We start from the raw sequence: 26,879 nt of genomic DNA on the forward strand, positions 1-26,879 counted from the left end.
TAATCCTAATCTCTAACACATTAAGTTAGTGCCATACCGAGGAAAGGCGATTCCCTAAATAACTTGCCTGTTCCTTTTTTACAGGAGTGCTATGAGCTGCAACACTGGAAAACTGTTCTAATGCATTCTGGTGCTCTTCCTTCGCTTGTTTTGACTGCTGTTCTTGGGTGGCTTTTTCTTGATCACCAGGTGTTTCTTTCTGCTCTTGATCCTGATCTTTGGATTCAGAGTCTGAACCAGATTCTGTAGTCATGTTTGATTATCCTACAATAAAAAAAAAAAAAGAACCATGAGGTTCAGAATTGTAACAATCAAAACCATACCAGAAAGGTTGATTTACAAAATATTTATATATAATATTTATACAACATATAAATGGGGCCTTTGGTGGCTCAACAGACTAAGCAGTCTGTTATTAACACAATTGTTTGCAATTACTGCAAGTTCAGGTCCCACCAGGCCCAAGGTTGACTCAGCCTTCCATCCTTTATAAGGTAGGTAAAATGAGGACCCAGATTGTTGGGGGCAATAAAAGTTGACTTTGTATATAATATACAAATGGATGAAGACTATTGCTTAACACAATGTAAGCCGCCCTGAGTCTTCGGAGAAGGGCGGGATATAAATTCAAATTAAGAAAAAAACATTGTTACAAATATCAGATGTATAGTTCATCAAACTAGGATCACTTGCAAGTAAGGAGAAAGTGACTCCTTTCTATCTAGTCACTACCGTGTTAAGACCCCGTCTTATATTTTTTTAACCCCAAACTAAGCGCTTGGCCTTATTTTCGAGGTAGTCTTATTATTTTGGGGCACATGGAGCAAGACAGGGCGCCTCTTTCCATTTTACCTGATTTCCAGCTCGTCTCCCTAACCAGCATGCGCTTAAATATTTTTCTGGAGGGCTTATTTTCAGAGGGGCTTATTTTACCACATGCACTCAAATGCCCGATTGGGCTTACTATCCAGGGAGGTCTTCTTTTCGGGGAAACAGGGTATGTCCAACTTTACCCACCCTTCACATGGAGTCAATCTGAGCAAAGGCTGGGTAATTTATTTTGAATGCAGGATCTTCCTAACTCCAGTTACTGAAAGAACCAGCTAGAAATTAATTTGCTAGGCCTCAATGCTTGTTCAGAATTGCAAAATATAGTAAAAAAATCAATCAGATAAACAATAATTCTTCATGATTATCTTTGACATCTTAGGAAAGTCAAATGTCTGGTTCTGCAAAATATTTCATCTGTTGGAGAATATATCTCAGCCATCTGCCTGAAGAGGGATTTTTTTTAAAATTTATTTATTTATTTATTTATTCATTTATTTATTTAGTCAAGCATATATAAAATAACAGATATAAGTATAAACATGATTATGCATACATGAAATGGATACGAATAAACGGGGAACAGTAGGACACGATGGTGCGCTTATGCACGCTCCTTAGAGATGCAAATTGGCTAGAGAATTTTCAAATTTCTTTTATTCAGATGTGAAATATGCAGGGAAGTTGTATTGTTATTAATTTTAAAATTAGTTCAACAATCTAACCTAACCAGGATTTTCCTTTTATACAAAGAGTCATACTCAGGATTGCAAATACAGTCTTGCTTCAGACTTTATGCTGAATGAGTGTAGTCTGGGGAGAGGCAATGCAGTACTAAAGCACACCTTGAGTCTTCAGCCTTCTGTGGCACTCAGCTGCTGCACACCCAAGTTTACGGAGATTTCTAGATTAGGCAGGGTGCAGTACAAGTTGTAGTACTAGCACAACATGTATGAGAAGGAAAATATTTAACACTAATGCAGAACCGTGAGAAAGTGCAGGATATGCACTTAGGCGAAGGACAGAACAAGTGCAACAGGATAGGGGTGAAAACTGCATAGCTAAATTAAGAGCGAGAGGAAAAAGAGAAATGTGCATGTGCTATGTTTGCCAGCTGCCTGCCATGAGGTCTTTATATACCCAAAAGCCAGTCAGAATTTAGAGAAGGACACATGTGGGTGATAAGAGAACACCAGAGGCAATGGGATATTTGAGAGGAAGGCTCAGAAGCTGAGGTTCCTTGTGTGCGTGCATAATGCATATTGCTAGCTTGACTGGGCAGAACACTTACAGGACTTCTGGAGAAAGAAAGAGGACAGCAATGCAATTTCTACACACAACACATTTTACCAGTGGCTATAATTGTAAAAATCCATAATGGGAAAGATGTGAGGGTTGTTTCTATCATGGTGGACCAAGTTCAATAATAAGAGTACTTGGGCAAGATACTAAAAGTGTCACAGCAGCTGAAAGACCTATCTATTCACTATATCACACAGGATATAGAAAAAAATAAGAGGGAGTCCTAAAAATGCTACTTAATGCTTCTAAACAAGAGTACAATCCAAAACATTTTGTATAAAATGAGTACATCATATTTTGTATCAAAGTCTACTCAGAAACGAACAGTAAATACAGTAGCTGTGGTTGTGGAAAACATCTGAAGGACTGTTTCAAGACACTTTCCTCCTCAATATTATAAGCCTCTGAGTCATCTGGAATGCTTGGCATAGCTGCTTTGAAGACTCTCCCACACTGTCCGTGCCTAAGTTTACATGGACATGGAAAAGTTTAATAAGTAGTTATTTGTGCGTGTGCTTGTGGAAATACCGTAATCTGGAAAAGTTTGCAAAGTAACAGTGAAAGCTGACTCAACACTTTGAAGGGATAATTGATGAAGTGAAATTGGACAGGAGTGTACAAAACAATTAGAACAGCAGTTCTTCTGTGCTAGAACATTTTGAAAATAATGGTTAGAATTAATGTTATTATTTTTTGCTAGGGTGTCTTCCTGCCCAGAAGGAAATTGAAATGGACCTGTAAGAGACCTAAAACATAAAGCCATCTACTAATCTTCTTCCTTACATTCATTTTAATGAAAATACCTATGTCTCTGGGGGAAATTATTGTTGCACTGAATTCAAGGAATGCTAGGGCTAAGATTTCTACATATGGACAGCAAAAATTCTTTACATGACAGCTGAAAAGAATTTAGATTTTTCTAGATTTTTTTACTGCTGTCTAAGTGGCTATCTGGATGTTTTTCAATCCAGGTGGCCTGTTCTGAACCTCATAGTTTCCATCACCAAAACACCTAGAACTGTTTTGACGAGAACAGTAAACTTTCTAATTTTGTTTCACTGAACTGCAGCTAAATTGAAACAGCTGGATGCAATTTGGGGCTTGCAGCATTTTATTTCAAGCTCTCAACCAAGCAACCAAGCAACCAACCAACGAAATGCTCCTTTTTATGCACAATCTTTCCTTGGAAAGCTTTGCATATCTTTGATAACAATTAAAAAACATTTGGTCTTTTCAACTTTACCATGAACACATGAATTCATTTATGGATGTTTCTGGGTAACGAAGAAATGTAAATAATGAAATGAGCATAGACAACAGCATTGGACTGCCTAACACTGAAATATGTTCTTTCTTACATCACGATATTAACATGCACTATATTAAAATCACATTTAAAAATTATTTCATAATAATTAATTTTGGCAAACAAATGCAAAGGACATGTTTTCAGCAGTTAGTAAAACACAGCAAAATTAAAGCTTTATTCTTCAAAGCTACCAGGACCTAAATATTTCATTTGGCATGTTTTGGCTACTGCAACTGACAGGATGAGGTCAAACTGCAGACACAGTTCTTGCAAACATTACAGCAGAGTTTGATAAAATATGGAAATCTGTATCTGCTTTTGGTATGATCTGTATTTATATTTTTCTTTTTAATTATAAGTTGTCAAAGTCCTTATTTTCTCCCTAGCTAAGAAGAAATTAATCACTTATGTTCTATCTCTTTTAAATCCATCACTAAATCTCAATTTGCTATTTTATTTATTTATTTTATTTGCATTTATATCCCGCCCTTCTCCGAAGACTCAGGGCGGCTTACACTATGTTAGCAATAGTCTTCATCCTATTTGTATATTTATATACAAAGCCAACTTATTGTCCCCAACAATCTGGGTCCTCATTTTACCTACCTTATAAAGGATGGAAGGCTGAGTCAACCTTGGGCCTGGTGGGACTTGAACCTGCAGTAATTGCAAGCAGCTGCTGTTAATAACAGACTGCATTAGCAGTCTGAGCCACAGAGGCTCCTTTCCACAAGCATCAAAGTTTTTCAGAAATATGGCAAATTGTGTCCTATTATTTTTACATTGACTTATTTCCTTTTACAACAAGACAGAAAGTTAGAGAACAAAGTGGAACTACTGAAACAGTACATCAACCCGCGTACCATGGTATGAACATGCTAATTATAAAAATTAAAAATATATAATTTGTATAGTCTTCTGAAGTTACTCCTTAATTTCTGAAGGGTAATTCATAAACCAGGCAATGGATTCCCCAACTGTGAAAAATGTTAATTCCTCATCTGTCTCCACAGAGCACACACCTGTTCAGATATCTATGCAAGTAAGATGGTGCATAATAACACTTGTATTGTATTCATTGAGATTGTATTCATAGCCATGAGGAAAATGGTATGTAACGAAAGTATCGTTTGCTAAGGGAAAAGCTGACTGCATTTTCCAGCATTTTTGTTCTTATTTTACTACAAGCATTTGGGAGATTCCAAATTTTATAGCCCATATAATGTAACAGCTCATTGTATTATAATACCATGTAATGTAATACACAATACAGTATGTTATTTTATTCTGGTTGAATAGTATAGATATAATTCCTTTTTTAAAAAAACCAAGTTTTGCGGGTATGTGTGTGTGTGTTGAAAAATAAAAAAGTGATGTCCAATAGAAAATTCTATTTTAATATGGCAAATGCCATTAAGCAAGTCAGCATGTTATTAAAATTAGAAGTCACCAACAGACATTTCACCAAATAACAATGAAATAGCATGCATAAAAATGACATTTTTGCTTTTATATGATCAACTACTGCACATATAACCAAAACAGTGTATTTTATATTTTGTACTAGATTTGACAATGTATTGCATAAGTTTTTTTGTTTTTTTTTTTACATTTATATCCCGCCCTTCTCCGAAGACTCAGGGCGGCTTACAGTGTATAAGGCAATAGTCTCATTCTATTTGTATATTTACAAAGTCAATTTATTGCCCCCCCCCCCAACAATCTGGGTCCTCATTTTACCTACCTTATAAAGGATGGAAGGCTGAGTCAACCTTGGGCCGGGCTTGAACCTGCAGTAATTGCAGGCTACTGTGTTCTAATACTGTGTTCTAATAACAGGCTCCTTACAGCCTGAGCTATTCCGAACCCTTTTGATTCTTTTGATAGCACTACGAAACTACTCCCATCTTTTATGGATTTCAAAAGCTCTTAAGACATAATGAGACCTCAGATGCAGGATTGTTAGGTCTATAATTTATTAATATGATAAGAGTAAACCCATGTCCATTAGAAAACACTGTATTAGGAGCGACGCAATCTAGTGGTTTCTGCTACAAATAAGTACATTAATAAGAATTACTCAGACTTGTCACTTCTGGTAATATGCATGCATAGACATTAATAATTCAGTCAAGACACAAAAGATCTTTTCAACATGAGAATAAGCAGTAATTTGAAAAATGAATATCAGTGTGGTCTCTGTAAATAAATGCATATAAATAAAAACATAACAACCATAACTATTAGCAGAGCCTATCATATCATACTGGGTTTATTCTACGATTTCACTTTCTACTGTTATTACTGCCTCTTAATGAAAAAGACAGTACAACAGTGTTGTCTTTGTTTTTCCTTTTTTGCTTGCAAGCTTCAGTTATGCTGGTTATGTACTGCTACAATATACTCTAGAATGATAGAACTACAGATAACAGTGAGGACATTCATGCTAAAAAATTTACTGAGCAGATGTTACATATAAGCAGGATAACTAGCATATTATATAATTATTTTATTATATAATCTAAAGTTTTACTGATGTTGAGAGTATGAGAAAATATTCTCGCCCATATAATGTAACAGCTCATTGTATTTATAATACCATGTAATGTAATACACAATACAGTATGTTATTTTATTCTGGTTGAATAGTATAGATATCAGTAATTCCTTTTTTAAAAAAACCAAGTTTTGCGGGTACGTGTGTGTGTGTTGAAAAATAAAAAAGTGATGTCCAATAGAAAATTCTATTTTAATATGGCAAATGCCATTAAGCAAGTCAGCATGTTATTAAAATTAGAAGTCACCAACAGACATTTCACCAAATAACAATGAAATAGCATGCATAAAAATGACATTTTTGCTTTTATATGATCAACTACTGCACATATAACCAAAACAGTGTATTTTATATTTTGTACTAGATTTGACAATGTATTGCATAAGTCTGTCTTTTTTTTTTTTTTTTTTTTACATATCCCGCCCTTCTCCGAAGACTCAGGGCGGCTTACAGTGTATAAGGCAACAGTCTCATTCTATTTGTATATTACAAAGTCAACTTATTGCCCCCCCAACAATCTGGGTCCTCATTTTACCTACCTTATAAAGGATGGAAGGCTGAGTCAACCTTGGGCCGGGCTTGAACCTGCAGTAATTGCAGGCTACTGTGTTCTAATACTGTGTTCTAATAACAGGCTCCTTACAGCCTGAGCTATTCCGGCCCCTTTTGATTCTTTTGATAGCACTACGAAACTACTCCCATCTTTTATGGATTTCAAAAGCTCTTAAGACATAATGAGACCTCAGATGCAGGATTGTTAGGTCTATAATTTATTAATATGATAAGAGTAAACCCATGTCCATTAGAAAACACTGTATTAGGAGCGACGCAATCTAGTGGTTTCTGCTACAAATAAGTACATTAATAAGAATTACTCAGACTTGTCACTTCTGGTAATATGCATGCATAGACATTAATAATTCAGTCAAGACACAAAAGATCTTTTCAACATGAGAAAAAGCAGTAATTTGAAAAATGAATATCAGTGTGGTCTCTGTAAATAAATGCATATAAATAAAAACATAACAACCATAACTATTAGCAGAGCCTATCATATCATACTGGGTTTATTCTACGATTTCACTTTCTACTGTTATTACTGCCTCTTAATGAAAAAGACAGTACAACAGTGTTGTTTTTGTTTTTCCTTTTTTGCTTGCAAGCTTCAGTTATGCTGGTTATGTACTGCTACAATATACTCTAGAATGATAGAACTACAGATAACAGTGAGGACATTCATGCTAAAAAATTTACTGAGCAGATGTTACATATAAGCAGGATAACTAGCAGTATTATATAATTATTTTATTATATAATCTAAAGTTTTACTGATGTTGAGAGTATGAGAAAATATTCTCGCCACACAAGTATTTCAGTCAATTATTACAAAATAAATCTGTTATAAAATGGAAACAGTTCTAATGAATTCATCCAGAGTTTCCAATTCATAGATATTAGACAATGTCAAAATTCTTATGTGATTTAAAATATCCTTCTTGATTAATTGGCACTAAGTCATTTGTTTCATGCTTTTTAAAGTACTAATATAGCTGCCTAAACTGGTTTTCAATATTCAGAATTGGAATTCAATGTAGTAATCTGTATGAATGACATTCTAGGAAATGGCAAAGATAACACAAGATGTTTCAATTAATAAAATAGCCATTTCTTTAAAAAGAAAAAAGCAAAGCACAAAACCTCTGATGCCTCCATTGTAATTCTTTCATGTTGCTATATTCATTTCTTACTATAAATTTGCATAATTATCAAATCTTTAGCTACTGCAGCAGAATGTTTTGAAAATTGGAAGAGTGCTTTATGTAACTATTTTTGTAAACCCGTTACAATTTAATTATAGGATCTATCACCATGGCTCACTTAAAAGTGTTCTCAATCCTTGAGAGTGCAGAAAATTAAACCACCATAAAATATGCTGTCTCTGTGCTAATTCTTACTCTGTCTGTATCCTGCTTGGGCTAGCTGAGGATGGTGGTGTCTATTTTGACTCTGTTAGGGCCTGTGGTAAAGTGGTCACCGGATGCTATTATCTTAAAAAGAACGTACTACTTTAAAACTGGAATTAAGGATAATTTAAAGCTGTCTCACTATGATCCGAACATAAAATAAAATACTGTCATGAGACCACAACAGAACAGTAGGATGATAGGAATATCCATATCATGATTAGGTGGAGAAAAGATTTTAAGTTATAGCAACTTAGCAGGCTTTCAGACAATACCAAGTTAACGTGGCCAGAAGACGAGAACAATAATTTAAATACATACAATCCCCTTTCCCACTCTCCTGAAGATCATAATTTTGAACCCAGGAATTTGTAAATTGACAACATGAAAAAGCACACTAAATTGCTAATTAATTTCAATTTTCAGGTCATATTATTTAAGGGCATTAAAAATAAAAAAGGCATTTTTAGAACAAAGCAGTTGTCATAAAAATTATGTTCCTTTTTTTGTTCAATTTCAAGAACCTACTGATAATTCCCCCCCCCCCCAAATGTAAACTTCTTGAAAGGTTTTCTGCTGGTGCCATGAAAATGCACCAAAAATAACACTTAACAGTAAAATACAAAAGTGTAAGTATAGTTTCTTTTGACCTTTGTTGACAAGCAGAGGAAAATCACTTTGGATTAAAATCAGTTTAACATTCAGTCTTTGGTATTAATTATTTAAGGGAAAGCCTTTTCTACTGTAGAAATGTACTTTGTATTATGCTAATCTTTTGTAAAAATCCAAAAACCAAAAGAAGCTACTTGTTTTGCAGTCAGAATTCAGAACAGACTTTCGAAAAAATCGAAAGAACCCTGTAACACGTAAAAACTCACATATTCACTATGAGATTTAGCTTGGATGGATTACAGACAATCAGTCTGTGACCCCAACCCTGTGGAACACTCTACTCACAAGGATGGGATCTGTGCCCATCCCTTTGGCCTACTGGAAGGATAGCAAAGCTTGGCTTTGCCCCATAGATTGGGGCCTCGAGGGGAATGCTAACCACTAAAGGTAAGAAGACTTCATCTCTATGCTGTCCATCTCCTGGTTCTGGATTTTTTTTCCAGTTTTAAATTGTATAGTTTTATATTTTTTCATTTACATAGTTTAAACATTTTAATTACTTTTTAGTTATCTTTTTATGATATATAAGCCACACAGAATTGCCATAATAGAGAAATGGGTGGCATATAAATTTAATAAATAAACCAGCAAATTTTTTTTACCCTGAATGCATTCATAGATTGAGGTCAGAGAGAAACCAAATGGAAGAAGTGCAACATGTGAGAATGCAATTCAACCTTACATATTCGTATTTTTGATCTATTCTGTACAAATTTAACATCTGGCATTTGAAAGTGTTTAAAGCACACATGTTATACATTAAACTTTACTGACCACATAAACTGCTTCTTGGGGCCTATGGTAAATATCTGTCATTAATTCATCTTTTCAACTAATTTCCCTTAATCACAGCAGGGTTTCCCAACCCTATTATTAAACTTTCCAGCTGGTGCCACATTGAATCAGAAAGAATAATTTGTTTAATATTCTCTTTGTGAATCCATAGATGGATTTTAAAAAAACTTTTCAAGTGTCAATGGTTTATTGATTTCTGTTATAACAATTAATATTACACATAAATGTTATCACCTTCCGAATCTACAAACATACAGTATATTTTGATTTACTTATAGTCTGACAGTACAGGTTCCCAGGCAGCCCTTTAGAAATGTTATCTGTTTCATATGTAAGGTTACTCATACAGGCGGAGTTGAAAAACTTCAATGGATAAATGAAACTATTTAAGAAGAGTTCCTGCACACACAAAAAAATACCTTCATTTCCAATAGAATATAATAGAATTAGATTGTATTCAAATTAAGAACATTCAATGAACTGATGAGTATCCAATTTGGCATGATTCATAACTTGAGAAGCATGTAAATCTTTCAATCCTTTCATGTGAAGGGAGGCTTGGAATTGGTCATACAATGTAGGACAGTGGAGTTGGAAAGGATTGTAAGAATCTTTTTTTTTTTTCATAAAAAAGTTTTATTTTTACAATCATATCAAACAGCTCATCCAATGTACAGTTATATACAATTAGTCGGGCTTGCCCAGTCATCACCCCCTTTTTAACACTCTTCCCTCTTCTACCTTCTTCTACTTTCCAGACCTTCCTCTCCTTCTCTTATCTACATCCTCTCCTCCCTCCACCTTCCTTCTCCCTCTTCTACCCCTCTTCCTTCCTCTTTTCCTCTTTCCTACCTCCTACTCTCTCCTCTTTTCTCCCTCCCCACCGTTCTAAAATGGTAACTGGGCAGACCCGACCCTACATTAATTATATTTATACATCTTCAATAATCTCTGTACATTAACCATCACTCCATCTTCTACCCTCAACCCCCCAATTCCCCTCCCCCTTACCCCCCACCCCGACTTTCCAGAACAAAAGGATTGTAAGAATCTTATGTAATGTGCCGAAAATCAATTAAACCATCCTGTATAGATCGCTCTCTATACAGGAAGATTGTTCCGCCAATGTATATCCATCAGCAGATCCTTATATATTTCTGGAAACAAATTACAAAAACTAATGATACTTATATGATGACAGAAAAAGAGATGTAATAAGAATTACTACATATCCAAAAGGAATTAAAAATGAATGTGGTAGAAAGTTCCCAACTTAAAAAGAATGAGCACATCCACAAAACTACTAATACTGCTAGTAACAGAAGGCCCAAATAATAATTAGAGAGACAGATATTGTTTCCTGCTTGAAATTTTTATCCTCATGCATTGCAAATAGTCACAAACAATTATGTCATCAAACTTGTACAAAATATCCTTGAAAAGCTTTCCCACTTATTACTTTCGGAAGGTAAGGCATGTCAATCTTGGAAAGCTAGTATCTCTTACAGCATCATAATTCTGAAATGTTCTCCGAAATAAAAATCTTTTGAAAATCTTATTCTGCATATTTTTGTTCTATTTAGGTTAAAGTTATCATTGTTGTTTGTTATTATTATTAAATTTATTTGCCACCCATGTAGCAGTTCAAGGCGACTGAGTAGCTTACAGTAAGATAAAAGGGGCATTGGTCCTACCTGATACATCCTTTACCTGAGTAGCTCTGGGAGAGTTCAAGAATAGATTGACTCGTCTTTTCCACCAGAGAACGAGCTGTCAACTTTGTGGCCACCTCCCCATCCTCCTCCTCTTTGGCCCAGATTTGGCGAGGACGTAACTGTGAATCAAATCTCAACAATGGTAAGTGATAGCTCTTGGTCTGGCGACTAAGCGGTCATCAGGAGGGGCTTGGACTCTCTCGGAGCCATTTACCTCCTTGCAGCAAACAGCAGAGGCCTGCGCAGCAGTAGGCAATAGCAATCCCTGCAGCCTGAAACAGCTGAGAATCGGGAGGCCGATCCAAGGACAATCAACTTGTACTAATTAGGATGTGCTAAAGCTGAAATGGGCTGTTTCTTCTTGCTGCAAGAAGGTAATTTGCTGGGAGGCAGAGGCCAAAGAGTGGGGGACAGTGAGTGGGCAAGGCTACATTCAGTGTATAAGACACATCTAAATTTTCACCCCTTTAGGAGGGGAAAAGGGGCGTCTTATACTCCAAAAAATATGGTAAGTTGTTCTGCACAGAAAGGGAAGCTAGTTCCGAAATACAACTGGCTGATGTGATTGCCACCAGGAACGCCACCTTAAATGTGAGGAATTGCAGGCTAGCCGATCTCAGCGGCTCAAAGGGGCTGCCCATGAGGGCATTCAGCTCCTTCTTCATGTCCCAGGTAGGGTACCTATGGACCACAGGGGCCGTAAGTTAGTGGCACCCCTGAGAAACCTGCACATGGTGGGATGTCGAGTAAGGGACTGCAAACCCCACATGACAAGACTGAAGACAGAGCTGCCAACTGTATCCTGATCATATTAGGCGACAAACCCATGTCCAAGTCTTCCTGGAGAAACTCCAGGACTTGAGCCACTGATCCCGAAGAAGGATCAGTGTTCATCTTGGAGTACCAGGTGCAAAAGGCCTTCCAGATAGCATCATACACTCTGTTGTTGGATGGGCTCCTAGAAGCCTGAATGGTCTGAATGACCCTGGAGAAGAGGTTGTCTTGCCTCAGGACCCTCTGCTCAATTGCCAGACAGTTAGCTGGAGCCACTGTGGATCCAGATGGATCAGGGCTCCCTGGCTGAGGGAAATCTTGTCCCGAGGTATCCTCCAAGATCTGGCCACCAACAGAACTCGGGACGAGGAACAGAATTGAATAAAATCCCTGCCCCTGCTGGTCCTGATGGACCAGCTGTATGGCCTGGATCTCCGGCAGATGCTGGATGGCTTTTTCCATCAGGCATCTCTTTGCTGCAGCGGATGAAGAACTTTGGGTGGGCAGAGAGGAACTCCATAGCCAAGCCCAACCTCACCGTACTGAGGACCCAGTTGCCCAATGTTGTAGCCTCCCAGTGTGGATACAGAGGCTGAGCTGGATGCCGATAGGTGGGTCAGTCATGCAGTCATTTGGAGCGCCGGTAGGGACGACCTCCTGCCCCACAAAAGAGTCACTTGCCTGGTTGACATTTCCAAAAGCCCAGTCTGTCAGATGGCCTGTCCTGTTGAGCAGAAAACTATCTCTGGGACTGCTGGTACTCAGGCCCAACATCAGGGACCCGAAAGAGCTGCCACCAGAAATAGGGGGCTGGTCTTCACTCCCCCCACCTGAACACAGTGGGCAGAACCTTGCCTTTGTCCTTGATGTCAACTAGGACTGGCTCTAATGTCGCCCTGAACAGCTTGCCGCCCGTAAAGGGAGCAGATGTCAGCTTCCATTTATTCTTATTGTCAGCTTGCCAATGGCAAAACCATTGCAAGCAACAGCTGAAGCGATAGACCAATGCGAACTTTGCCACATTTAAGGTAGCGGCAGCTGAAAATTCAGCTGCTGCCACTAACTTATTGAGATCTTGGTGAAACCGGATATCATCTGGGGCCACCCTCGCCTGCAATTGGCAGAGCAGAGCAGGAGGCATGGTTAAAAAATGAGGCAGAGGTAGCGGCCTTCACTGTCCAGGCAGGTGCCTAGTGTGCCTTGTGGAGACTCAATTCCACCTTCCTATCCTCCATCTTAAGGCTATGGCATCAGTGGGAATGATGGCAATAGAATGTAAGGCTGCTACCGGTCCATCTATCTCTGGCATTTCCATAACTTGTGAAAGGTCTGCAGCCACATTATATAGTTTTCTCTCCATCCCTGTGGGAGGAGGCCCTGATCCAGGCTGGGCCCACTGATGCTGGACAATGTCCAAAAAGAGCTTAGGCGATGGGATCACTTTCTGCTCCATGGCTGGCTCCGAAAAGAGCATGCAACTGGAATCCTGTGCCTTGGGACCTGTTGTAGTGACAGGATCAGACCCCAATTTAGTGATGGCCTTGGCCTTGTGGAGCAAGGACCTAAATAAATCAGGGCAAAAGAGGCCAGTGAATGGAGATGGATCTGAAGCTATCCCCTCATCGCCTGATAAGGCCATAAAATCCTCTTCCTCCTCCGAGGAATCCTCACTCTGAATAGAGGATGCCTGGGAAGGAATCACTTGGGGTTCCAACCAAGGACCTTGAGTCAAGGGTGGCAAATGCTGAGTAGAAGGATGGGGAATATCCTGAGGTGATAAACCCCTTTGCTGGTGCCCCACAGTTATCCCTTGCGTAATTGCCCGGAAGATAAGCGATTGTAATTGGTCAGAAACTCCTGACTCAATATCCTCTCCTTGGCAGAGGCCAGCCACAGTTGACATAAAGGTTGCCTCAGGTGGACCTGAGCCTCATCTAAAAAAATGGTCCTGCACAGGGGTGAAATGCTCCCAGTTCGGACAGGATCGGCTGATCCAGTAGCGATGGCGGCAGGTGGTTCGAAGAACTGGTAGCAAAATTCCCCATCCTACCCGCCCATGCCCACCCAATCGCCCGGACCCCACTTGCCCGCTTGGCCATATGCTGCTGCTTCTTTCTGGCTGACTCGCTTTTCCTGCCTTGCTTCACCTGCTACAATCCCTGCAATCAATTGCATCAGTTACAACTGAATCTGCCTGCCTGCAATCAATCTCATCAGTGAGCAACTGAGTCTGCCTGCCTGCCTGCACCTTCAATTTGGTAAGTAACTAGGAGTTTTTTTGGGGGGTGGGGAGCTTTAAAAAAAATGTTAATTGGGGTTCTTTTTAGGAGGTTTTTTTTGGGGGACATAGCAATTTAAAGTTAAGGAAATATTAAATTTAGCTGCTTTTATCTAAAAATAAAAATATTAATAAAATAATAAAATAAAATAAAACATTTATGCAGTTTTCTGAGATTTGGTGTGTTTCTATAGCGTTTCCCTCTAACTACACAATCACACAAAATCTCACAAAGCTGCATGTGGCATTTTGTGTGGAAAAAGTGTGAAAGTTGGTTTTTGAGCTTTTTCCGGCTGTGTGATGTTCCTGCTTGTTGCAGGGGCCATTTTGGGTGAAGTGCAGCTGCTTTTACATTGTGTGTGAGTCAGGTTGTGTTCTGTTGTGTTTGTGTAAAGTGTGAAAGTTGGTTTATGGTACCTCTTATTGTTTTGTTTACTTTATTATTTTTATCATTGGCCACACCAACCCGGTCACCTGACCAAGCCACGCCCACCAGGTCACCTGACCACCAAGCCATGCCCACCAATTAAGCCACGCCTAGAACCAGTAGGGAATTTTTTAAAATTTCACCCCTAGCCCTGCACAACTGAATGAGGCATTGTGAAGGCTGCAGCAGAGAAAACCTCATTATAAAATGAGCCTTCCCTGTCAATAAGGAAATTCAGCTCACCAGTGCCATCTGGTAACAAGACTGGGTAAGAAAGAGCTGGGAGTGGCTTGCCTTTTCAAAATCCCCCAACGGTTCTCTTTCCAAAGGGAGAGGGATGACATGATTGCTGCCTTTTCTGCCTTGGCAAGCTCCCTTTCTATTGCTTTCTGACACCTCTTGGCTGCTTTAGTGTCTCTAGTGCTGGCAGCGATTTTAATTCGCTTGCCGGCTGAGGCTCAGCTGGAAGAGCTGTGGCTGTGACCTGGAGGAGGCAGGAAAGGCACCCTAACCTCCCCTTCCTTTGGAGCCTTGTTGCAAAAAGGCTCCATAGCCACCATGTTGTTCCAGAGCAATGACCAGCAACCACGCAGCAAAGGCAGGAAAACCCAAACAGGGTAACAGCTGCCGCGGTTTTGCAAATGGGGTTCTGAATGCTCTGCCGCAGTGTACCCAGGCTACAGGGTCCACGAGGAAGGCAGGCAGATTGCTGGGGATAACTGCTGCCATGGCTTTCTTTCTCGCGCTCTGTGCCAAAGCGCCAGCTGCAAACAATGTGCCCAGGCGAAGCTAGGTAGGGACAAGTCCACTCCATGCTCCTGCGGGCAAAACCAAGGGTCTGAACAAAGCAGATCCACCTCCTCCGCCTCCAGGAGCTGGTAGGGACCTCAGCTTGACAGCCAGAAAGGCGTCTGGGCAGCAGACTAGTCAGATGACCTAAGCACGATTCACACTGTGTAAAAGGGGGGGAAATCATCTCATGCTTAGAAGGGAATCCAGGCGTTCTTGATCCAAGCAAAAAACCTTCTCTATCTGGCTGAGACTGAGCCGAACTGGGGACTAGCCAGGCAAGGGAGCCGTTCCCAAAAATGATGACATGCTCAGTCTTCAGGCAGGAGAGAGAACAATATCCACTCCTGGATTCCCTCCATCCAGCGCCATGGAGAATAACAAAAATTAAAACTGACTAAAATACATGGGTCTGTATGGGATAGTTGGGGTGTCTTCTCTGTTAGTGCACCAACCACCTCCAGCCAAGAGCTACTCCTTTGGGACACCATGCCAACCAGCCAGATTTTAAGGCTTTTCCTGAAGGCTAATAGACCTCCTGCGATAAGATCTTCCAAAGGGCGATGGCCATGGCAGAAAAGGTTCTTACCCTGGATTCCACCAGCTGAAATTCCTTGACCAAAGGGATCCTCAGCATGCCTCCTCTGCTGGCACGAATGGGGCAAGCCTGCCCCATTGGAGTGAGATGGTTCCTCAAGAAACCTGAACCCATGCCATGCAGGGCTTGAAAGGTAATAACCAACACCCTGAATTCCACCCAGAAGCAAAACAGGATCCAGCGCAGCTCATGGAACTATGGGCCACTATAGGGGCTCCAAAGACTGTCCACCCCACTGCACTCTGCACCAGTTGAAACTTCCTAAAGTTCTTCAAGGGTAGAGAAGATTGCAGTAGTCCAGGCATGAGATGGCCGGGATTTGAATGACTTGAGCACAGAAAATTTTGATTTAGGAAAGGCCACAACTGGCAAACAATCCAAAGTTGTACAAAAGCTTTTCTAGATGTAATTGCTACCTGCTCTTATTTGTTCCTCAACCATGCCCCCATAGCCTCCAAGCTGTGAGAGAGCAGCAACAGCATCACTTAGATCAACAAGGGTGGAGATATGTATGTAACAATCAAACTACTGAAATGTTTAACAATTTTTAATTTCAAAAATGCAACTTGACTAATCATAATTGATCAGATGTTTGCCAATTCATTATATGCTTTCTATAAAACAGTATGAAAGATCCATATATTACCATAGACTGGGAGATAACTGTTATTCATAATTGTAACTGAATTTTTTCAAAGAAACTCAGTTTAATATGCTCATAATACATGATGTGGAAATTTATTTTGTTAAAAGAAATACTTGATTTAGCAAAGCCTATGGCAGATACCACGTGTAAATTTATCAAAAGAATATTACATTGTGAGTTGGAAGACACATCTGGCAAATATTGCCCAACTTTATATAATTAATCCAGAATAGAAGTCCAAATTGATACGGCAAAACAGCATGAAATGGAATGACTTCAATAAATATGTAAGAATATTTGTGTATATGCAAATTTAGCAATTTTGCTCAACACAATTTCATCTTATGTGTATATTAATAAGAGTATTCCAACTTGACAATATTGTATTAAGAGCTATTTATACAAAAATCACATGCTATATCCATGTGCACACCTGTGCCTTAATAAAATTAAGCGAAAGCAGAACTGTTTCTATTGTTTGGCAGTGATGTTTCTAAGAAAAATAAGACAACGGGGAAAGATAACAATTTCTTCACATAAGAGATAATTAAAGCGAAAATAAAAGTAAAACAGAAGCTGAAAATAAGGGTGGGCAATATTTCCATACTGACACAACTGCTTCTGATGTAGGAGTTAATCAGTGCCTTAAGCAAATCCCTCAAATTAAAATGCTGTTAATTTAAAGCAGTATAAAATGAATTTTATACAGTTATACAGACATATATATATAAAATTTGTTGCTGGAAGTTGAGGAATAGATAGCACATAAATTTAATAAAATTTTAACTTGTGAGCCCTTTTTAAAATAAGTAGCTGATCCTTCAACAAAGGATATATGTGAAAGGAGTCACTCTAAATTTTCAAAACAAGTTTTCTTCAACATGGAAATTCCCATATAATTTTCATCTTCATCCTACCATCACATGATACTGCCATTTCTTTACATAATTGCTTAATTGTTCCCCCCATCACAAATTCTATGCCAACTGGGGGAAAAAAATTACAATCTAGAATCAGTATAATCATGACAAGGGATTTAGACTGCATAAGTGCAAGTAGTGTATTACTGTTGTGATTTTCAAGATCAGGTTCTACGGGATTATATAAACTAATTCAGTTAATACAGGTAGTCTTTGATTTACGACAATTAAGCCTAAAATTTCTGTTGTTAAGCGAGACGTTTTAAGTAATTTTTGCCCCACTTTATGACTTTTCTTGTCACAGCTGTTAAGTGAATGATTGCAATTAATAAGTTAGTAACCTGGTTGTTAAGTGAATCTGGCTTCCCATTGACTTTGCTTGTCAGAAGGTCGCAAAAGGGGATCACCTGACCTTGGGACACAGCAATGGTCATAAGTGTGAACCAGTTGCCAAGCATCTGAATTTAGATCCAGGGGGAGGGCCTTCTCTGTGGGGGCTCCAGCCCTATGGAATGAGTTGCCTCCGGGGTTGCGTCAACTCCCCGACCTCCGGTCCTTTAAACGCGAGCTCAAGACTTTCTTATTCCATCGTGCGGGGCTAGCTTGATGAAATTTTAAATGGGGTTTTAGGATTGTTTTATTTTAGTTTTAAATTTTAAATTGGCCATTTTCTAATCAGTTTTTTAATATGATTTTTAATTTTGTCTATGTGCATGTTGTTTTTACCTGCCTGTGCACCGCCCTGAGTCCTTTGGGAGAAGGACGGTATAAAAATCTAATTAATTAATTAATTAATTAATTAAATAAATAAATAAATAAGATCATACAATCACAGGGATGCAAAGGTTGTAACTACGAACACAGTCACTTTTTTCAGTACCATTGTAACTTTGAACGGACACTAAATGAACTGTTGTAAGTCGAAGACTACCTATTCACAAACTGCAAATGATAAATGAAATCTTAACACTGTTTCAGAACAGCATAGAAATATTTTGGGCAAAAGCTAAGAATGGTCATCTGATTTTTGCACTAATTTAATGATACATGTAAATGACATGTTTAATTATATGCTTCCCAGCCAAGCTGTCCCAAACAGTGCCTTTTAAGAAATCAGCACTGGTCCTTTGACTTGCACAGATTTTTCTCATCCTTGCACAAAAAAGAGAAAAATCTTGAAAATAATGCCTGCAAAAGAAGATGCATGACAGCAGGGTGAAGAAGACCCAGAAAAATGACTTGATACTAATGAACAGAGAAAACTAAACCAACGAAGTGGAAGTAGTATGAGCATTAACACAAAGTGACCAAGTAATGCTTGAATGCTTGATTAGAAAGACAGACTGGAAGGAGTGAGGGAGGGGGGACTCCCCAAGAAAGGCACTATAGCAAGCTACCTCTCAGTATCGTACTAACATGCACAGATCTGTCCATGTAAATGGCCGAAAGCTGTACCTAAATCAAAGGCAATTTTACTTTTAAAGCCAAATATAATTGAATAAATATTATTAATTTAAGGATAGTCATAATGCTTTATGCTTTGTTCATAAAGATTACGCACAAAAATTGCAATGAAATAAGATGATCCTTTACAGAAACTTATTGTGTAATTTTATATAAAAAAACAAAATATGGGGGAGGGGAGAAACCTTCATATTTTTATGTTTTGCTTTCTTCCTATTTTTCCCATTGTATTCTTTATTTTTCTTTTTTTCTGTCTCTCTGAATAAGTTTTATTTTATTCATTTGTTTTAAAATAGCATTAACAGAACTATAACAATGAAAGAGGCTGTTTAGGTTTTCAAATCAAACACATTCTTTTATGTAGAAATCCCAATTAAAACATTCACAAAAGAGGACCATCCAGCCTCTACTTGAAAGGTGAATGATCCTATGTCATTTTATGATTACCAATCAGCAAACTTAAGACACCTCACATATACACTAAATTGAACAATGGTAAAAACTTGGTCCCTCCCAGCTCTGAGCCATAAGACAAGGTACCTCGTCCAACTCTCCCTACCACCTATCTCCCACCCCGGCATATTTTCCCTTTTGGTAATCCTGTATTCTGCTTTGCAGAACTGCATGGCTCTGGGACTGCTTGCCATACCTCAGGAAACCTCAGTCACCTCAGCAAGCATTCATTCACCCAGCTGCCTTCTCTTCCAATTCCTGCACTAACCTTTCACCTTCTGCTGTCTCCTTTTTTGACCCAGCTTTTCTGGCAAATATTTCCTACTTTTTTCCCCCCCCTTTCTTTCAAGACAACACTGTCTTCAGAAAGCTGTGCTGTCTTTGTGCAGCTTTATGAACAAAGGCAGGATGCAGTGTGACCAAACTGGCAGTGAGTCCCTTACCTTATTGAGGCTTCGGGCTGAGAAGGACCAATGGAATGGCTTGGATTGGAATGGGTACTCACCAGTGGTGGGTTGCTCCCGGTTCTGTCCGGTTCTATAGAACCGGTAGTAAAATCAGCAGTCTCTCTGCCCACCCACCCGGACATCATAAATTGCGATCTGCACATGCGCAGAAGCACCCAAGCATGAACAAAGCAAGCGCAAGCACATGCCTCTGTTGCGAACAGGTAGTAAAGGTAAGTAGAACCCACCCCTGGTACTCACGTAATGATCCACAATTCTCCATTAACAATTGCAACGAAGAATACTGGGATCACCATCACAAACTGGTGTTGTCGTGTGACATCTCATTTTATAACCACATCAACTTACACAGGCAATCTCGTTCCCAATTGTGGTCACGAGTCAAGGTACCAAAACCTGTACCAAAGGTTTTGTTTCTATTTTGCAAATTAACAACCATCTTATCCGTCTTAAATACTGGATTAAAGAGTCTACTACTCTTGATCTCATTGGAGGTATACAAGACGATGGGTGCATCCAAGCATTCAGTAGGAGAACATTACATTTTATACTTTTGGAAATGTGGACATTTCAGATGACTTAAAGATTCTGCCACAGAGTCAATGCAGAAGTTAAACAGACCAAATACATTCCTGCCTCCCCCCTCTATGCATGTGCGCGTGTGTGCGTGGTGTGTATTTTCTGAGAGCAGTGTTGTGGATTTTATCTCCTTTAATAGGACTAATCTGCATTTCCAACTTGCCACAGAATGAGGACAAGCTATGTACCATTTCAGGAGAACAGAAATGACTGACTGTTGTCTTTAGCTCATAGCTAGGCTACTGGGAAGTTCACCTCTGCCCAAGCTGTTTTGCTCCGTGTATCAACAGTACTGTTTCTACTCTGCTGATGTGAGCAAAGCAATTCTGCTGCACTTATTTCCATCTAACTCAAATGCGTTACACTACAATTGGCGGATGAGTTGTGTTCTGAGAGCTACACCTCCCTCCCTTCCCACTCTTTGATGGGCCTTTCATACATTATTGAGCTGCCTGCAATGAAAATCTGCACCCTTTTCCTCTCGTGATTTTGTACTGGAACAGTTACTTCACTCTCCCCTCCCCTAACTGTCTCACAAAAGATATGCTCACAGAATGGAAAGTCAACTGTCATAGAGGAAAGGGAGAGGAGGGAAGTGAAACAGGGAAATCCACTAATCAGGAATTTTATGACCAGAACTCCTGGGAAGTACTGTGGACAAAAAGAAGGAAAGAACTGAAATTCAAAAAAGGAATGATTAAGCTATTTTCATTCATAGCTGATTTATATACAGAGACAAACAGTTGAACACTGCAGTGTGGAAAAGATCTTAAATAGGTATCAGTTGGAGATCTCTCTCCAAGCTGCTATCTGCAGCTAAATTCACGGAAAATCAGCTCTCTCCGAAGAGCAGAATAGCTGGGACGGACCTGCCAGCCGGCAGACCGATGTCTGTCCACGGCCTTCAGAGGATTAGACTAAGAAGTCGGCTCACGCTGGAAACGAAACTGAAGGTAACTTGTGATTGAAGAATGGTGGAGAGAAATGATGAATCAGAAAGACACGTTCGTCCAGCTTGGGACCGAGTCAAAAACTGGAGCCCAGGAGGAAGAGGCGGGGCTTAAAAAATTGCAGACTCGGTCCTTCAGGGTTGACGGACAGGTCAACCCCATCATCCTGACTGCCGTTTCTCACCCGAGTGGAGAATCTCTATGGAGTGACATATTTTTGAGGTGGTTTTTTTGCCCTCAGTTATTTCTGAATATAGAGTCAAAGAAAAACTTGAAATCTAAGAAACCGACATATAAGGCTGGTTTCAATTTATTAATATATTTCTCCACTGACCAATTAACTTACAAGAATGTGATCTGTAATTGAATTCCTCCATTAAATCCACCTGTTCATCTCCAATTGTGTCATTAAGTTCCACTCCATCTTGGAGCTCTTGGGTCTCATGCTTAGCATACAATTTGGTCACTACCAGAGGTGGTATTCAGGTTCTGACCAGTTTTGGGGAACCGGTAGTGGAAATTTTGAGTAAATACCACCTCTTACTGGCCCCACCCCCATCTATTCTCTACCTCCCCAGTCCCAGCTGATCAGGAAGAAATGGGGATTTTGCAGTAACCTTCCCCTGGAGTGGGGTGGGAATGGAGATTTTACAGTATCCTTCTCCTTCCATGCCCACCAAGCCACATCCACAGAACCGGTAGTAAATATTTGAAACCCACCACTGGTTACTACCCTCAAAAGACTATAAAGTCAATAATTAGCAAGATCTGTTATTTTTTCTGTATATTAGGTCTAGTATAGCAATCCCAAATCATCTGAGTTATGTCATAATCAGTTAACGATAGTGAATAGAGTTGCTAAAGAAGCCTCCACTCCTATATTCATTTATGTAGGACAAAATCACTACTGAGGGCCTTCTTCACCTTTAGAGATGTATCAATATAATCATTACTGCCCAGGAAAATGATGGCCAGCTAGTCAATACACTGGTATCTGGGGCATCTCTATTCAACTCGGTATCAGGATACGCAAAACGAAGCAAAGCAAAATAAAGGGAACCAAAGCAAAATAAAACAACACAAATGGTCCTTGCCAGAATTGCTTAAATTTATCGTGTCACCTCCTGGAGTTGAAGTGCAACGCATATAAAGGGCTTCATGTGGGAAGAAGCTAATGAAAAGCAATGGCATAGTCCAGTGTTTCTCAACCTCAGCAACTTTTAAGATGGGAAGACTTCACTTCATGTACCCAGCATGCTGGCTGCTGGTGAATCTGGCAGATGACGTCTACACCTATTAAACCTGCTGGTGTTGAGAAACACTTGTCCAGCAAAAGAGCATAACTCCAACATTATTTTTAGAGCAAGAAAGATACAGTTACCTGTTGTAGCAATAGTCTGTTTGTATGTTGTGGCCCTAACTCTTTGAAGTGACAACTTGAAGCTTTTTATTTTTATTACCGTTTGTTATTATTAGGTCAAATTCAAAAGATGCAATGACAGATGAAACCAAGCCAACTTTCTGTGCAGAAAGAAGTTGCCCGCTTATCTGAATTTGTGTCAGTCAAAGAAAACAAACGACAAGCCATCTTAAAAAGCAACCTGATGCCAATTTTTTACTGCAAATCTGCAGTCTTTTTGCAGTCACTTAGTTTTAAACTAAAAAGTTACCATCTGTTGCCATAAACCCCCTCCGGAACAGAAATCTTTCTATCCAGAATCAGTTTCCAAATAAATTTTCAATGTAATATTTCATTCATGATATTTTGAAAGATTCCATATATCTTCCATTCATAACACTCCCAAATTACCTATTTATTTAAAATCAGAATTGCAGAGCAAGAACGGAATACAGGTAGTCCTCGACTTACAATAGTTCATTTAGTGACCGTTCGAAATTACAACGGCACTGAAAAAAGTGACTTGCAACCATTTTTCAGAATTACAACCTTTGCAGCATCCTCATGATCAAAATTCAGATGCTTGGCAATTGGTTCACACTTGTGACTATTGCTGTGATGCCCTTTTGCAATCATCTGACAAGCGAAGTCAATGGGGAAACCAGATTCACTTAACAACGAAGTTACTAACTTATCAAACTGCAGCGATTCACTTAACAATTGTGGCATGAAAGGTTGTAAAATGGGGCAAAACTCACTTAACTGTCTCACTTAACAACATAAATGTTGGGCTCAATTGTGGTCATAAGTTGAGGACTACCTGTACAAGAATTCTCTAGTGCAACTCTCTGCAAATTACATTTAAATATAAAGTTCTGAGTTATACTATAATACAATTAGCCCTCAACTTACAACCACTCATTTTTGCCAGTTATTAAGCAAATCACCTTAGTTGTTAAGTGAATTATATGGTCATTAAAAAAACACAGTTTCTCTCATTGAATTTGCTGGTTGAAAGCTAGTTGGGAGAGTTGTGAATAGTGATCACGATTCTGGTCACTGCAATCATCATAAATACCTGCCAGTCGCTAAGCACCTGAATTTTGATCACTTTACTATGGGGATGCAGTGATGGTCGTAAGTGTGAGAATGGTCATAAGTCAGTTTTTCAGTGCCGTTTTAAGTTCCAATGGTTGTTAAAAAATCAATCTAAGTTGAGGACTACCTATAAGCGGGAAATAGAACAAATGTTCCATTTTTAAATTTTAATGCAAAGCTGAGATTGAGCCATACTTCTATTACAGAACATACAGAGCATTTACAGTTTATTGTATTTTTTGGACAACAGAGTTTATTTTAATTAGGTGTTCTTTTAGGATTTCTAATTTTTCACAATTCAAGCAAAACAAAATTTAAACAGATTAACTGCAGCCATCTCTCTTATCCAATATTTTCTTAAGTCCTTGTCCTGACTATTTACTCATCAATTGTATACGTTCTTAACCAGTATTTGGTTAAGGTCAACTGGAAATCAACTTAATTTAATTTTTGAGCAATATTTTGGTACTTCTGTCTCAATATGCTGCTGCATTTAAATAAAACCTTTGGCTTAGAAAAACATCAGAAACAAAAAAAACAACAACCACTATTCTTCCGTGAAAAATAAATAACTTGTCTGAAAAGTCTACAACAGAAACCACTACAACAGAACTGAAGGATGCTATATTTTCCATGCATCTTCCCCCCTTTTCTAATCTCAACTACAAATTTATTTCCTTTCATCAGTGACAATATTTTATACAGTGTGTTCAAAAGTACAAAAAGTGTCAGCAGTTTGCAAGGAGTTTAACCAATCGTTAGATATAAATCATATTCCCCCAACTGTCATACCAACTGTTTGATATAAATCACACAGTCACTTAGGGATAACTCTTGATGTTCTTTTTTTCTCCAGCTTAAAAAAAAATCAAAATTTAAACTTTACACAGGTATTAAGGTATTTTACAATAATTGCTTAAGCTTTACATGAAATAGATAAAAAACCATTTATTGTACAATGTGGCCCTAAGCAGATTTAATTGAAAATGAACCTCACAGTATACTGTATAATAAGAGTTATATCCAAGAGAAGTGTAATCTTTGTTTCATTTTTAATTGTGATTGGCTAAAGCAGGAAACTTAGATACACATTTAACATTGGCAAAGAAATAAATATGTTGTGTATGTGCAGAATTTTCAGGTGTGTTTCTGTATCTCCCTATGTCTTCCCTGCAATAATCCATCTCTTCCTACCCATAATTGCTGGTGCCATTTCTCTTTGCCTTCATCCCATCTACCCGTCCATGAGCCATCAGAAGAACAGCAAGTAAAGTGTTAGTTAGTTATTGCACATCAGGTTTTTTCCCTGTCATTAATTGTTTACTCAAAGTGGCTAGCAAATAAGCCACAGAAGTGACAACCCGAAGCAGAACCAAAAGCCTCCATTTGACAGAGGCTCAAGCCAGACTGAGAAGTACATGTGACAATGGCTCAAGAACAGGACAAAAGTACCTATGACAGTGGCTCAAAACCAGGACAAAGTATTCCCATTTGTCCAAGAACTGATGTACCCTATAAGTGATGCGCCTCCTTATTACAATCCTATTCATGATCTCAGAAAAGTTGAACCAGGATAGGATGGGATGGGATGGGATGGGATACGATAGGATAGGATAGGATAGAACACAACAAAACAGAACAGAACAGAACAGAATTTTTTATTGGCCAAGTGTGATTGGACACACAAGGAATTTGTCTTGGTGCATATGCTCTCAGTGTACATAAAAGAAAAGATACTTTCATCAAGAATGGTAAGGTACAACACTTAATGATAGTCATAGGATACAAATAAGCAATCAGGAAATTAGAGTTGGGTTTTGCTTTTTTTAGAGCAGTTTAAATTATAGAAGAAAGTGGCTACAGGCGTTGGTCATGGGGAAGGAAAAGTGAGGATCAAATGACTTAATATCTTATGTAAGCGGAAGCCTTTCCAGTTACTTCAATCCTCAGTAAATCCCTGTTCCAAGTCAGCTTGTGGAAGAACTGTAAAATAGTGATTAAGGGACAAAATTGGTTCAAATCTGCCCTCAATTACAGTTACATGGATGCATTTAGGCAAATTGCTATTCTTTAGTTGTTTTCTTTAGTAGGAATAAAGAGACAGATAGATGGAATGCAGAAGAGAAATTCATCGTCGTCACCACCACCACCAATCCAATTATAAGAGCTCTTACAATTGAGACATAAAACTAAAATTTAAAAACATCTTGGAAGGAAACAGGTAGTTCTTGACTTACAGTCATCTTACAATTATTTCATGTTATGACAGCCATGGAATGTGTGTTTTGTGGCCCATAAAGCATTCCTGTCCATGGTAAGTGGTCATACAGTGCCCCAGGATCATGTGACCATATCCTGAACAGGTCAGCTTTACGACTCATTGCAGCACATGACCACAATTCACTTAATGATTGGTGTTTGTTTAAGGATCTCAGCGAAAAAGCTAGAAAATTGTTTCTGGTCATCTGGGTACCTCAATTTATAACAACTTATGACCAGATCTCCAGTCCCAATTATAGTCGTAAGTCAAACACCATCTATAAGACTGTTTAATTATCTAAATTAACTTAACAGATATGATTAAAGGCAGTGATTTCCAAATGATTATCTATAAAAATCTACTACCTGGTTTGTCCCAGCTTCCCTGTAGTCACCAGCCAAAGTTTACTCACCAGTTCACTTCACTTCATTCTCCTGCTCCCTCTCCACATTCATGGCCAGTTAGCTGATTAGACCAGACCCATCCCAAATCAGCTCCTGGGTATTCAAAGCAAACCAGCTATACAAGCCAGACATGATCACTGGTAGTGAGCTAATCAGTCTGCTTGCTGCCTTCTACAAAAAACTGGTTCTTTGATATAGGCAAGTGATAAAACAGTGATGTGAATGCTAACA

At 38.8% G+C, this 26,879-nt stretch overlaps 1 protein-coding gene across 6 annotated transcripts in view; it reads right to left on the reverse strand.

Annotated features, from left to right (window-relative positions):
• Positions 1-26,879, reverse strand: part of EPB41L3 (erythrocyte membrane protein band 4.1 like 3) — a 158,458-nt gene that overhangs the window by 70,301 nt on the left and 61,278 nt on the right. For all 6 annotated transcript variants that reach the window (XM_058177310.1, XM_058177308.1, XM_058177307.1 and 3 more), the window contains exon 2: positions 68-264. In XM_058177310.1, the coding sequence (XP_058033293.1) occupies positions 68-253 (186 nt within the window). In that variant the 5' untranslated portion in view covers positions 254-264. The remainder of the gene's footprint in view (positions 1-67; positions 265-26,879) is intronic.

The sequence above is a fragment of the Ahaetulla prasina genome, chromosome 3, assembly GCF_028640845.1.
Source record: "Ahaetulla prasina isolate Xishuangbanna chromosome 3, ASM2864084v1, whole genome shotgun sequence".
NCBI classification, from domain to species: Eukaryota; Metazoa; Chordata; class Lepidosauria; order Squamata; family Colubridae; genus Ahaetulla; species Ahaetulla prasina.